The 14,039-nt window shown below is 45.9% G+C and overlaps 2 protein-coding genes across 3 annotated transcripts; both read left to right on the forward strand.

The window, feature by feature from the left end:
• Positions 1-1,328: 1,328 nt before the first annotated feature.
• Positions 1,329-5,769, forward strand: LOC117576500 (uncharacterized). Of its 2 annotated transcripts, XR_007955376.1 has the most exons (6): positions 1,329-1,718; positions 1,838-1,987; positions 2,079-2,511; positions 2,564-2,711; positions 2,774-5,078; positions 5,153-5,769. XR_007955376.1 is itself a non-coding variant. In XM_034261279.2 (5 exons), the coding sequence occupies exons 1-5, from the start codon at positions 1,551-1,553 to the stop codon at positions 4,941-4,943; spliced, it is 3,069 nt and encodes a 1,022-aa protein (XP_034117170.1). In that variant the 5' UTR covers positions 1,329-1,550; the 3' UTR covers positions 4,944-5,769. The 2 variants fall into 2 exon arrangements, 1 of the variants encoding a protein (XP_034117170.1); XM_034261279.2 differs by having other exon boundaries at positions 2,774-5,769.
• A 3,475-nt stretch (positions 5,770-9,244) lies between these two features.
• Positions 9,245-12,918, forward strand: LOC117575120 (uncharacterized). Its single transcript, XM_034259219.2, has 4 exons — positions 9,245-9,435; positions 11,570-11,617; positions 11,691-12,080; positions 12,143-12,918. The coding sequence occupies exons 1-4, from the start codon at positions 9,339-9,341 to the stop codon at positions 12,610-12,612; spliced, it is 1,005 nt and encodes a 334-aa protein (XP_034115110.1). The 5' UTR covers positions 9,245-9,338; the 3' UTR covers positions 12,613-12,918.
• The last annotated feature ends 1,121 nt before the right edge of the window (positions 12,919-14,039 follow it).

A 14,039-nucleotide genomic window follows, 5' to 3' on the forward strand; every position in this document is an offset into this window, starting at 1 on the left:
TCGGTGCTCAATGCTTTGATCCCCATCCAAATGATCTTTATCTTTAGTAGGCGATGGGTAGTTGCTTGTTTTGTAATCAGTTTAGTTTTGCCACAAGTGCAGTGCTACATATATTAGCTACAACTAAAACTAAGTATGTGAAAACGAATACGCTAAATGACAAACTATGAAATTGTACACGTAAGCTTTAAAATTTGATTGGAATTGTGGGGAGAATGAATATAATGAATATGCTATAGTCAGTAGTTACACGTTTAACGGGATCCATAAATCGGGGTCCCGACGTGTAGCTAGTGCCTTACTAAAGATAAACGCATTACCTTAACCCTTATACAAATTTACTCATCAACACTAAAGTAAATATAACAGCTGAGGGACGATCCTCGAGTCAACGTTATAAATACTAACGAAATTAAAGAGATGTTGCAATATTTCAGCTTATACTATAAAATGTACACAACAATTCAATGATATATTAAGCCACATGCTATTTACACCAAATACAAATACATAAATACAATACACGAGACGGATGAAAAACTCCATATTCCTCATTATATCTATTAAATGTCGCAAGAAAACAAAACCAGAATATGTATAATGAACAAAGCTCCAGATTAGCATAGATTAGTAAAGGATGATCTGGTTATATATATTAAATTATTGAGTTTCGCAACAAATAAAAATAAATCGAAATACATATATATATAAATATTTTTATGTAAACACCAAGTCGAAACTATGATAAACAGCAGTGCAAAACGAATATTATTCAACTTTATTTTATGACAAGCGCTTTTTACAATAAATGAGATTCATTATACATATATATATTCGTATATCGCAAGAATCACTAACTTTGCTTAGTATTAGTTCAAGAATTACCAAATCAAATGTATTGGAAAACAACTAAATGTCAACAACAATAAGCTTGAGCGAAATAATAAATCTTCTAAAATATACACAGTATAATAAAAAAACTAAAAACCTATTTTGATGGCCAACATCGATATCTTAAATAATATAAACTCATTATTAGAATTATTATTAAAAAGCGGGTTTATTTGTCGGCATGTGACCTTAGGTTACAATTTTCTCGAAAAATCCTAGAAAGAAAAACATGTACCGCCATTTTTTTATATGAATGGGAAGATGGAGCCAATATGGATGGTAAGTGACCGCATTTTTAAATCGAAAAAATACTAAATTACGTCCAAGTATTTTATACTAGCATTGGGCCGTTTGCTGTTTTACTACGCAGGGGTGACTCAATATGCCAGTGTTGGTAAACGGTGTGCAGCGAGTGATGATGGAACGAGTAGCATTCTCTCTCCAGCCCGCAGAACAGCGAGAAACAAAATAAGCGAAAATTGCATACTGTAGAATGTGCAATATACAGGTGTAAATTTGTGTGACAGAGAACTTAACTTATATGCAAATTGTGCAGGCCAACTTCAGTTGGAACAAGTGCAATACGCACACTGGTGCGTGGTGAATAACAGTAAAAGAGTGCTGTGTGTGTGTTTGCCAAGTGCCTCAAAGTAGAGAAAATGAAGAGCGCAATGAGGAAGCGTAACTCGCGCTTCAACTCGGATACACAACAGTTAAGCAATGGCGAGGACGGTGGCAATGACTTGAGTTTGTTGCAGCGACCGCTGCGAACAGCTCACACGGGTTTCGAAGAAGCGCGCCGCGCCTATGAGAACGGAACAAGTGAGGTAAGTGAGCAATTTTGGTTGACTAAGCGTTGCGTACGTGACGCAGCTGGTTTCAAGAATGGCGGCAGCATCTCTACAATCGACAGCATCTCTCAAAACTATTTGATCCCACCTTACAGGTGCGTCGACTGCTGAGCGAGGAGTGCAGCCTCATCTACGAGTGCCATGTGTGCCGCAACATGTTCCGCAGTTTGGCCAATTTCATCAGCCACAAGCGGGTTTTCTGCTGTATCAGCGCCCGCATCACGAGCCACAACGCCGGCTACACAGTGAGTCTGCCGTAAAGCCAGCATATTTTAATACCTGTCCTATGCCACACGGAAAAGTGTTCTTTAACCCCACCTCGTTAACTGCTTGCAGGATCAGAACTCCACGATGATAATTCAACCTACAAGCTCACAGGACATGGAGCACATGCTGCGGAGTCGCAGCACAGGATGCTCGCCGGTCCCACGCGAGATTCGACCCATGCGTGGTAGCATGCGAGATCTGAGTGGGGTCATCGAGCGATTGCGCCGCGAAAAGGCGCCGCCAGCTGCTTCTATTGCTGATGCCCCAGTGCTTCAACTGGAGGCCATGACAAACTCCAATCAAGCAGTGTACCAGACGATCAAGCTGGAGCGCGACGACGATAGCATCAAGACGGAGGTGAACGAGGTGCATCACATGCTCGATCCTGAGCAACGCACCGTTGTGGGACCCGATGGCAAAGCGGTGACGAGCAGCGACACCGTCGAGACACCAGAGCAGTCGATTAGCGACGAGGCCGAGACAAATGTCTTCTGTGAAATATGTAAGAGAGTTGTTATCACTTAAGTAGGCTTCGTCTAAAGCGTATTTTGCAGGCAACTTGACGTTCCAGACACACAAAACGCTGGAGCTGCACATTCAGAAGCATCATTCGTCGTCAGCGTTTGTTTTTCAGTGTCCGGCTTGTTCACTTACTTTTCTGCAGGCAGCCGCCGTGATACGACATCTCTCCAAGGATCACAAGTGAGTAGCTCAATCAAGAAAGCAAGTATGCAAGCTGATTCGTTATCTTTACCGTTTTGCAGAAAACCAACGCGACGCATTCGCATGATGAGAAACACAATCCTCAAGCGGCGCATGCAGCAGGGCGATGTTCAGGCCAAGGGCCCCAATCGCGAGCTGAAGCGTCTGCAGCTCTCCGACGATGTTGTGGGGCAGCCTGTTGAGCAGCGCGACGCGAATGGCGAGCAACGCAAGATCATGTCACTCTGCATCTACTGTGAGAAGTCTTTCGAGCGCCGCGCTGCGTTGTCCACGCATCTGCTCAACTGTCGGGCAAAGCAAGAGGCGTTGGCCAAGCCAGCGCCTGCCGTCAAGAAGCTAAAGGTCAATTCAAACACTGCTAGTAATCTGGACAGTGTAGAGGAGCGTCAGTCGACTGCAGCGAGTCCAGTTGACATGCAAAGCATCATCGACCCCAAAGAGCTAAATGAAATGTTTGCCGATCTCGCCGAGCAGAATGGCAGCTATGTGCCTACTCTGCAGACCGTGTCGTTGGACAAGTTGCAGCTGCCGCACGAGAGCGACTCGAGCAGCGACGAGGGTGAGGCGGAAGGCGAGGACAACGACAACAGTGAGGAGGAGCATGAGGAGCAGCCCAGCATTGAAACTGAGGTGGACGAATCCGAGTCGAAGCCAAAGATGAAGAAGAAACGTAATGTGCCCATCGAGAAGCAGCTGCGTTGTCGCTGCAAAATCTGCCACAAGCAGTTCAATGCCCTCGGTAATCTGCGTCGCCACATTTCCATGTTTCATTATCGCGCTCGTCGATTCGGTTGCACCATTTGTGACTATCGCGCCTTTCGTCGCTACGACATTGTCAATCATCTCGGCTTCACGCACAAAATCGAGGGCGATCGCGACAAGCTCACAGAGCAATATGTGGCTACACATGAATGCGAGTATTCGCGGGACGATGTCGACGGTGACATTGTGCTGCTAGACAAGGAACAGTCGCTAGATGCCGCTGGAGTCGAGCCCACAGCTGAACCGAAGCCTGCGCCGAAGACTTACGAAAAGCGCTCGAAGCGCTTGAAGACCAACACGGAGTTATCAGTGGAAACAGCACCTTCGTCACCCGTTGCTGTTGCCGCTAGCGTTGCGGTCAAGGAGGAACCGGAGGAGGAGCCGCTATCCAAAAAGCGTCGTAAGTCGCGTACACAAGTTTCGCCGGATTCCGGGGAGCGCAGTTTCGAGAAGCGTCCCATTCGCAAGCGCGTGAAAGCGGTTAACAAGGACTTTGTCTATGATCTTGTCAGTTTCAAGGCTGATCCTTCTGGAGCACCAGCCTCAGCTGCAGCTGCAGCCGTCGACTCGATGCGCGCCAAACTTCGACGGCCCACAGGAAATGCAGCCGCAGCTGCCGCAGTGGAAGAGACGAAGCCAAAGCAATGGGAAGCTTACATTACTGAGGAGAAGAAACCATTTGTGCAGGGCATAACACGTCGCATCATGTTGGAACTGGTAAGCCAAGGCAGAGCCGTCTCCTCCACGCTGCCCGAGTTGCCCGCGGAGCGACCTCAAATCCGACCACGTCTCATCTCGCACACGCGCAGCGATTGTGGTCAGCAGCAGCAGCCGCCACAGTTTGTGACGGATGTGGCAAACAACAGTGGCGAGAGCTTCATCGAGAAGATTGCCAAGCGGACCATTAGCAGCCTCTGGAACAAGGTAAACAACAGCATAGCGCAACAACAGAAGCCGGAAATGGCAACGGAGAGCGGCGATGTCGTCGAAGCTGCGCCCAAGGCGGAAGCGGAAACGGAAGCCTTGCTGGAGATGGAGAGGCAAACGCAGGCGGAAAAGAAGACGGAGACGGATGATCTGCACAAGACGCCTAATGGCAAGCAGAGCTGCAGCCAACAAACGCCTCCATCTCCGCCCCGCAAGCAAAGCAATGTCGCCGCCTTGAACTCGTTGAGCACGTCCGCCATTGTGGACGCGGTCACGTCGCCGCCACCCCCAGATTCAGCCCCACTTCCAGTTGTCGAATGCTCCAGCAGCAACAATAGCAACAGCGGGTTGCCGACTATGGCCCTGGCGGGGGCAACAGGCGTTGGAACGGCGGCAACAGGAACAGGAACAGCCGGACTATTTCCGACATTACCTAAGCCACCATCCGTTCTGCAAGCAGCTGCCAATGGAACCATTCAACTCACCCTGGACAGCCTGCTACGTGCCGCGTTGCAGAACTGAATACTTTTCTCATAGTTTTGTTAATCGGCTGCTGCTAATCACGCCCCCTCTCGCCAACGCCCCCCTCATTTAAGTTGATACGCTAAGGAGCGTATTTGTGTCCTTATTGTACTCGGAACTCGTTTCTAGTACCTCGTATGTATCCATATCCAATGCAACCCAATCCAATCCGATGTTAAGATGTGATGTTAATTTCGAGTATTACACAGCTTCAATAACCAAATCCAAAACCAGAAGTCGAAGACGACATGAAGACAAAGACGTAGCATAATTTTTTGGCAATTCGAAAGTCGAGTACAAAACGCAAAAATAATTACGTAAAATTGGCACATTTTACATGAATTAATATTAATAATATATGGTATTAATTTGCAATATTTTGGCTGCAGCAGCTTTCCGTATTTACTTTATTATCAAATTTATATTTAAACAATCTGCGATTATTTTTGCCTGAAGTTTGAGGTGGCATTTTAAGCATGTTATAGAGAAAATTGTATATCTAGTTTATAGAGAAGAATTTATACGATAGTAAGCTAAGTCTAGGCTCGACACACATTAAACCTAGAGGAGACAGAGATACAAACAAAAAAAGAGATGTTATCGTTGCCAAGGGCAATGAGTTAGTTCCTTTATCCATTCGATTGTAAATACACCAACCAGGACCTGCATAGCACTTGCATTTGTAATTGTAATTGTAATTGTATTTGTATTGGAATTTGTTGTTGTGTGCGTAACTTTGTTATTCATTTATATGTCGTGCGAGATATCATCGTCATATATATATATAGAGCCTTAAATCAAATCACCAAATGATAATAAAATTTATTTTAATCACAACTTGCCACTTGTTGTATCGTGTTGCCTTGACTAATTTATGCTCAATTGATCAAATGTGTTATGTACTCGACATCCAAATCGAAAGTGGAGCACGTTGAGGGCGGGGCCACAGGACACGGTGCTCGGACCACTTAACAAGCATATAAAACATATACATGTGTGTGTGTGTGTGTGAGGACTGTATTACTTGTGTAAGTCATTCAATAGCGGGATGCTGTTGCTGTTGGGGCTGCTGTGGTTGAGTCGGTGGCTCAACAATGGAAATTGTGTCACGGTCAGGAGTGTGAGCCAAAAACCGTGCCACTCTTTAAGCTGTCTCTGAGTGTGTGTGTGTGTGTGTGTGTGTTTTCGATACAAACTGTGGCAGATAGAGATATAAAGAGGGAGAGAGACAAAGTGAACGAGAGAAGGGAGAGCAAGCGCAGCTGTGTGTAATTGGAAACCGAAAGTGAAAACGCCCAGGCCTTGAAAAAGGCTGCAGGCCACAACGACGACGACGACGACGATGGAACATCACACGGCAGAGGCGACGCATTTTCTTCCACTGCAAGATATAAACTTAAAATTGATTTATTATTGCAGCGCCACCAGAGCGTGGCAAGTGGCAAGGGGCAAGGGGCCAGTAGAGAGTGGAGCAACTGCTGCAGCATCAAATTAATGCCACTTACAAAGGCATTACGTCTCAATAGAGCCTTGGCTGCGGCATCGAAGGAGCCATCTGCAGGCGTGCTTTGTCCTATTTAAGCCACAGCCTCCTCCTCCTCCTCCTCCATTCTTCTCTTCGTCATCCACCTGCTTTGGGCTTTGGCAAAGCAGTTTCGCGGTGCCTTGGTTGGCTTCTTTTAGCGGCGCATACTCATAAAGTGCTTAAGTGATTTCAGGTTGAACCTACAGCCAGCATAATCAGCTTCCACATTAGCCCCGAGCCACATTCACATTCACATCCACATCCACAAAAAGCCGAAGCACAAAGGAATCACCAGCTGAGGACGATAAAACTAAAGCTTCTTCTGCTTCTGCCGCTGCTGACCTATTTAAGTGCTTGCAGGTAAGATGTTTGTTCATTATTAAATGATGTGCTTGTCGTGGCATCATAAATGCATTCTTCTCTTCTCTCTTCTCTCTTTCCGCCTTAAGCTCTGCCACGTGCATCTTTCGGAAACACACTGGAAAATTCCTGCATTCATTATTGTTAAGAGGCTTATGGTCAAAATCGCAACAACTGCTAATTTGTTGCGCAGCATTTTAGAGCTGTCTCTTCTTATTAAATCACGTGCAGCTGCTTATCGGATTGAATAACATAATTATTAAGCTTTCTAAATGAACTTTCACATGGTATTTGACCCACTTACAAAGGAAATCTTCTGTGTATCAATGTTTCAGTCTGCTACCATTTTCCATTTGAACTGGACTTTGATAGTTTGGTCAGTCAGTCAGAAGATGTAAACCTCACACATTTAGATATTACTACTTCCCCCTTATTGCCGAAAAGGATCATGATCTACATGAACAACTACTTGAAAAGCTCGCCTCTCCTTTTCTCTTCTTAGTAAGCTGTTTATTTGCTGTGGCGTCCATTTCAACAGTGACACAAGGCATTATTACCGATTATCACTGGGGACAAGAGACTGCGAGCGGATGCTGCTACAAACAAAAGACACAACAGTGGTCCAACCCCTCCCCGCCCCGAACATCAGTTGCCACTACGAGACCCCAAATCCCGCTTGTAGTGAACTCCCAAAAAAAAAGAAGTGAAAGACAACAGTGACTGACGATGGCGACGACAACATGACGATGAAACTGGAACTGGGTGAGGTGCTATAAGTATGTGTGTATTCGCGTGTAATGTATGCGTGTGCCTGTGTGCATGTAACCTACTAACACGGGAGAGCACCAGATAGATGCAGAGAGCTAGAGAGAGAGAGAGAGAACAGAGAGCAATAACAAACAAAAAGCTCCAGCTCCATCGAAAGTGAGGATGATGAGTGAAAGTGACGCAGCGTCAGCAGCAGCAGCAGCGTCGGCAGTAGCAGCAGCGGCTGCGTTAACTGCTGTCTGCCGACTCGTCTCCATTCTCTTGCCCCTCCTCGATTCTTCGTTGTCTGCTGTCATCTGTTTGGCGGGCGGTTTGCCACCAGTGGCATCGGCATTTCGACGCATCGCATGTTGTTGCTCTAGGACGTTGAAGGACAAAGCAGCAGAAGCAGCAGCAGCGCCAGCAAACGAACAGAAGCAGGCAGCCCTCTACATTCGTCTGCGTTTTGCTTGTGTTGTCCTAGTCCTCAAACGAGAGCTTTTTAAGTGCCGTCGTCTGAGCTTCGGCTTTAGCCTCGACTTCGACTTCGGCTTTAACTTCGGGCGCAGTACACGAATGCCGAACGCAGTCTCGCTACGCAACAACAGCGTCTGTCAGCGTCGTGTCAGTCGGGTTTCGGTCGTCAAACCAAGCAGAGGTGCGACAGCGACAGCGGAGAACTAACGCCAAGCTACACACACAGACAGTAGAGAAGACAGACAGAAGCGAAAGAGGCAGAGGAAGAAGAGCAGCAGCCGCACCAGGTTGAGGTTGAGTTCCAGCTTCAGTTACAGTTACAGTTACAGTTTCAGTTTGTCAGCAAGCCGCAGAATCCATCCAAAAAAATAGAGGAAGCAAGCGAATAACAAATCAAAGTGAAATAAGTGTGGAACTGTCAGCTTGCTGGGTCATTAGCTATTGCCATTTGCCATTTGATTGACGGGCATCACCAACGCAAAAGAGTGGGCAAGAGATAGAGAGAGAGAGAGACACACAACTACTTGTCTAACTTTGTGTTCTCCGCGTGCCGGACGCAACGCAGCCTAGGAAAGTAGGCAACGAATAATTGAAAAGGCAAAAAACCAAAAAAAAGCAAATACGAATCGAAATTGGAAATCTAATTAGCGACAGACGAGGTCAGATCCCGGCTCCTTCAATCATCATCAGTATTGACAGCAGCAGAAGTAGCAGCAGCTCAGTGCGAAATCAAACGACAACAACAACGAGAATAACAAGTGTAACGACAACAACAACAAGAACAACAACTGCTAGAAATTGAGCTGAAAAGGCGTTGCTCGCACCTCCAACAAAAACCGAATCCGGATCCGACATCCGACAACCGAAAGCGAAAGCGACGTCAACACCAGCAAACACTTTCGCGCGCCAGTGTGTGCGAGTGTGTGTGTGCTGTCGTATGTGTGAGCTCGCGCGTGTATGCGTATATGTGTGTGTGTGTGTGCTGTAACTTCGAACAGTGATAACGGAACACGCGCGTTTTTTCTGCCTTGCTGCTGGAAGAAGACAGCGACACTTTTCTTCCGATTGCGATTTCGATTCTGTATTTTGTCTGTGCTGACATCACTTCACTGTCTTAACTAATCAAAGGAGGAGAAGGAGCAGGACGTTAATGAACTAAATATATGCGAGCATCTTCAACTTCAACTTCTTCTACCACTTTCACTTGGACTCGGTACAGGCTCTCAACCTCAGCTATTGATCAATTAAACGACTAACCAAGCTGCCAAAAGGACTACGCCACAAATATGTTCTCCATGTGCTCAAAGGTGAAGCCAAGGAGCGAAGAGTTCAGCTCGACGCCGTCGCAGCAGCAACAATTGCAGTTGCAGCAGCAGCCCTCGGGTAAGTTGCAGGATCAAGTTCCAAATAAATGACTATATATGTATGTATATATGTATATGTGTAGACCTCCCCTGTGTGTGTGTGTGTGTGTGCGGGACTGTCCCCGTTTTGAGGCAGAACCCTTGAACTCGTTTTTGCGCTTTTCGCTCGTGAATTTCGCGTGCCTGGCTAACAATTTTTCTCAATGAATTCTCGCATACACACAGATTGCTTCTCCATGTGTGTGTGTGTGTGTGTGTGTCTGTGCTGGGGGTGTATTTGCATCACTCTCACTAGCGCTCCCTCTCTCTCTCTCTCTCTCTCTCTGTTTCTGTCTCTGTCTGTAGCTTGCTGCGTGCTTCCGTTTCTCTATCTGTCGCTGTGGTCGCATTGTTGACCTGCTCATTATGAACATATGTAAGGACATACTTATGCTACATACAAGCACTTGAGCTGAACTTATCAAGAGAAATTCAGCAGCGTTTATTATGCTTCAATCACTGTGCCCCAGTGCCACAATGCCACAGTGACACACTGTCAGTGCCACACCCATTGGCCACCCTGAGCACGTAAACTGCATTAAACCATTAAGCAGAGCCAACACAACAATCAGGAGACCCATCCCCAATTCATGCCCTCCCCCCTCTCTCTCTCTTTGTCCCTTGCAAGTAAATTGAATGCAACGAAAATGAATCCAGCTAGCGAGGCAGCCAACTCGACTGGCTGTCATCGTTGTCGTTGTCGTTGTCGTTGCTGTAGGTTGAAAGCACCCACGTGCATAAATCATGCAAGTGTACAGCAGTCAACAGTGCAGCAGGATGGCAGGAAGATAGGATGGCAGGATAGCAGAAAAGTAGGCGCCCTTTTCCTCAAGCCCTGCTGTCGTCGCTTTCGGCCCCATTACGACCCCGAGGCATCTTAACAATTATGTACAAGTTGATTTTGCAACCGTGTGTCGTCTACGAGTAAGTCTCCCTCTCCTTTCTCTTGTTGTCGCTTTCTCTCGCTGCCTCCCACTTGCAGCCACTTGCTATTTCAACTGCTTTGTCACGTGGATGTGGATGTGAATGTGAATGTAGAACGTAGAATGTGAAATATGAATGCGGTTGTGTGCGTGTTCTGAAGTGCTACACACGATGTGTCCAATGTCCGTTCTACGTTGTCCGTTCTCAGTTGACAGTCTACAATGTCCTTCGGCGACCGTCAGTCAGTCAGTCAGTCAGTCAGTCAGTCAGACAGTCAGCCAGTTAGTCGGTTGCCTCTTTCCCTATCTCTCGGGGTCGCCATCAGCAGCCACATTGCCCTCGTTACAGAGGCAACGTAGTCGACACTTGCCAGCATCAAATATATATACAGAAATATATACGGATATATGTATAACACTTATGTATGTGTGTGTGTGGATTTTCAGATGTATAATCCATCCGTCTGCATTTCGTTAGGGGTTAGCCCAACGAGCAAACAGCAAACAGTTTGCCAAGAAATTTGCAGGCGAGCCTTGAGCGTTTTTCAATTGCTGTGTCAGCTTATTGCATTGACAAGCTATCAGCAACTGGGCTAAATTCGTTGCCAGTTGCCAGTTGCCAGGGACCAACTATTCCCTCCTCCCTTCCCTCGATCTAATCGCATGACAATTGCAGTTGCACTTTCTCGAGAGTGAGAGAGTGCACTTAAAGGTCTTGCAAGGTCTCTTGTCATCTCAAGTTGATGCTGCAACATATTCTTATGAAATCGATCTCTTAATTGCATCACAATAATGCTTGAACTTGATTAAATGAATTAATTTGCACTGCCGCTGACTTGTATTTCAAACAGCTCGGCTTTGATTCAATCAACTCTGAATAATGAATATAAATGTACATTGAAATGGGGGTTCAGGGGAAAGGAAGTGGGACGAAAGGCTGCGGCCAAGGACAAATGTTAGCTGTCAAAATTGAGAGAAATTCATGCATTAATTAGAAGTTGTTATTTGGTCAGCGGTTGCAGCTTACTCTGCCTCCTGATTGGAGAGCAATACCAGGACATTCGAACATCTAATAGAGTGTGTGTGTGTGTGGGTGCGTTTTCAATTAAACAGCGGAAACGGATTCGACGAACTAAATTGCCCGCTTTAGTGTCCAGTTCTTCATGCCCGATTTCTCTTCTTGCTTTGCAGGCACGGGAGGGAAGCAAATCAAAGGCGGCTACCTGCTGCGCTATAAAAGTGAGTAGCTCATAAAAACGCTCTTCAGAATAGAGTGCAGCATCTTTTATCATCGAATCGAATCCCCTTGCAGAGCACATGCTGTGGAATCGATGGGCCGAGGAGTGGGTCATACTCTACGATGACTCGACCATGGCGTGGTTCACGGAGCCAGGCCGCTCCTCGCCCTCGGGCAAGATACTCGTCAAGGAGGCGCCCGAGATGCTGGCCATTGCCCATTGGACTGGCCAGATACCGCGTCGTCCTCCACTGCCCGATGGCGTGAGTGTCTCACAGCTGATTGCGCTGGGCTCGCGACGCAAACGTTCCAAGGTTTACTGGATGCTGGCCAAGTCGGAGCAGGAGGTGAGCGACTGGATCGATGCCATAACCAAAACTCTGCCACCGCCGCCACAAATCGAACTGGTGGTGGACAAGCCGCATCTGATGAACGTGCTGCGGCGTCCACTTGTGCGCATAAGACGTGAGTACAATGATGATAATGTCACTCAAAGACAAAGTTGCCATATTATCCCTTTCTTTTAGCGGCCACCAACTCGGAGGTGAAGCAGCGCAAGAGTTCCAGCAACAGGCATCATCGCAACACCTCAACATCGCATTCGACGGCGACATCGACGTCGACGGCCTTGACCACTCAGCGCATCATGTACGACCAGAATCCTTTAGTCAAGAGCGATGCGGCTGTGGCGATTCTGAGCAAGAAGCCGGACTCGAAGGCCTCGCTGGCCTGTGCTCTGCCCTGGGGCCATGGCTGGGGCTGGGCCACACTGCCCAACGGAGTGTGGAGCGGCGGCCTCACCTGGTCGCAGTGCGAAGACACCTTCACGCTCCACGCACTGCCCACCACCCACTGCACCAATCTGATCGACACCTCGTGCAGCGGCGCCGTCTATCACACTGACATCGGTGGCTTCGATTTCCACTCGACGGGCGTGGACGATCTCGGCGGCGAGGACTTTGACTATGCCATGGACTGTGGCGATTTCATATTTTAAGCGCATTCCGTCAACAACTTTCCCACACATTCGACAGATCAAACCCACCCAAGAAGGAAGGAGAAAGAAGACGATGTAGAGAGAGAATCAGGAGGTAATCGCATTCGTAGTATAAAGTGTGCTTCAATTGTCCCTTTGTGTTAGGCGTTGCAATTAGCATAGACAAGGATAGAATAGCCAAAAGAACATGTTCACACACTGCGTATACGCAATTTATCGTTGGCAGTTGCGATGCCCCAAAAAGTAGGCAACAGTTTTGGCATGAATCGTAATCGAAGCGAAGCAGGAAATGAGAAACGAGAAACGAGGAACAAGAAACGAGATACCGAAGCTGAAGCCGAAGCCGAAACCGAAACCCGAGACACGAAACGATACATGTATGTAACCTTAAGCATCTTTTTATGAATTTTATAAAGGATTCCCAACAATTTTCGATGCCGCTGTGACCGCGATCGCAATTGTGTTATGTACGCTTTTAGTGTGCAATTTTTAAATGGAACATTTTTACAGCGCAGCTAATTAAGTCAAATTGATACTCGTAAATGTTATTCGTAAGTGTGTGTGTAGAACATGCTGGATATGTTCACGTACAGCATTTTTATAGTTTAGTATATAGTGGCGATAAGTTTTGCTATTGAATGTAATGTAATGGCCCAAAACAAGCAAGAGGAAAACCAGGTTAAAAACACGTTTACACACAACAACACAAACACAAACACAAATACATACATGAGCATGAGAAGGGAGAAGCGATTAATTGTAAAAGAATCCCAATCGAATCAAATCGAATCGAGTTTGATAAACCCCAAGCACACATAAAGCCAGAAGAGTTTCTAGAAACTGAAATACACAAAGCCCACCCACGTACTGATAAAGTAAAGTTTATGAAATAATCTAGTTTATTTAACCAAAACCAAGACGAAAACAAAAATGAAAACGTTTAATAGTTACATAAGGCAAACAACATAAGAAACCAAAGCAGACATTAAATCAATTTGATGTATTTAACATAAATATGTATACTCTTTAAGTATATATATTTATATATATATATATATATATATATATATATATATATATATATATATATATATATATATTACGATATGTATAAGAACCCATGCATCATCAGATATCCACCGTTAATCACACAGAATAACACACAGAATAAGATCGAGCACTTGGCATGATTGCACCTGATACTTGAAACTCTTTCTTGACCCTTTTGTATTGTACTTAATTTGAATATTATCATCAAAGCATCAAAGTATCAGATGTCCTCATGTCAAGAGCGGATGCTTATTGAAACGTCCATTGCCACGTGTCCATTAAATATGTATACAATTTGTTAAAACGAAAAGAAAAAGATCTTTTCAAATTTACATTTGAATTTGAATTTAGGAAAATTTGAAAACTCTTGTGCACTG

This window comes from Drosophila albomicans, chromosome 2R (genome assembly GCF_009650485.2).
Source record: "Drosophila albomicans strain 15112-1751.03 chromosome 2R, ASM965048v2, whole genome shotgun sequence".
Classification (NCBI taxonomy): Eukaryota; Metazoa; Arthropoda; class Insecta; order Diptera; family Drosophilidae; genus Drosophila; species Drosophila albomicans.

Coding starts and splice junctions, on each gene's coding strand:
- LOC117575120 (XM_034259219.2), top strand. CDS start 9,339: ATGTTCTCCATGTGCTCAAAGGTGAAGCCAAGGAGCGAAGAGTTCAGC. Junction 11,618..11,690: donor CTACCTGCTGCGCTATAAAA/GTGAGTAGCTCA, acceptor ATCCCCTTGCAG/AGCACATGCTGTGGAATCGA. Junction 12,081..12,142: donor TCCACTTGTGCGCATAAGAC/GTGAGTACAATG, acceptor CCTTTCTTTTAG/CGGCCACCAACTCGGAGGTG.
- LOC117576500 (XM_034261279.2), top strand. CDS start 1,551: ATGAAGAGCGCAATGAGGAAGCGTAACTCGCGCTTCAACTCGGATACA. Junction 1,719..1,837: donor ATGAGAACGGAACAAGTGAG/GTAAGTGAGCAA, acceptor CCCACCTTACAG/GTGCGTCGACTGCTGAGCGA. Junction 2,712..2,773: donor CATCTCTCCAAGGATCACAA/GTGAGTAGCTCA, acceptor ACCGTTTTGCAG/AAAACCAACGCGACGCATTC.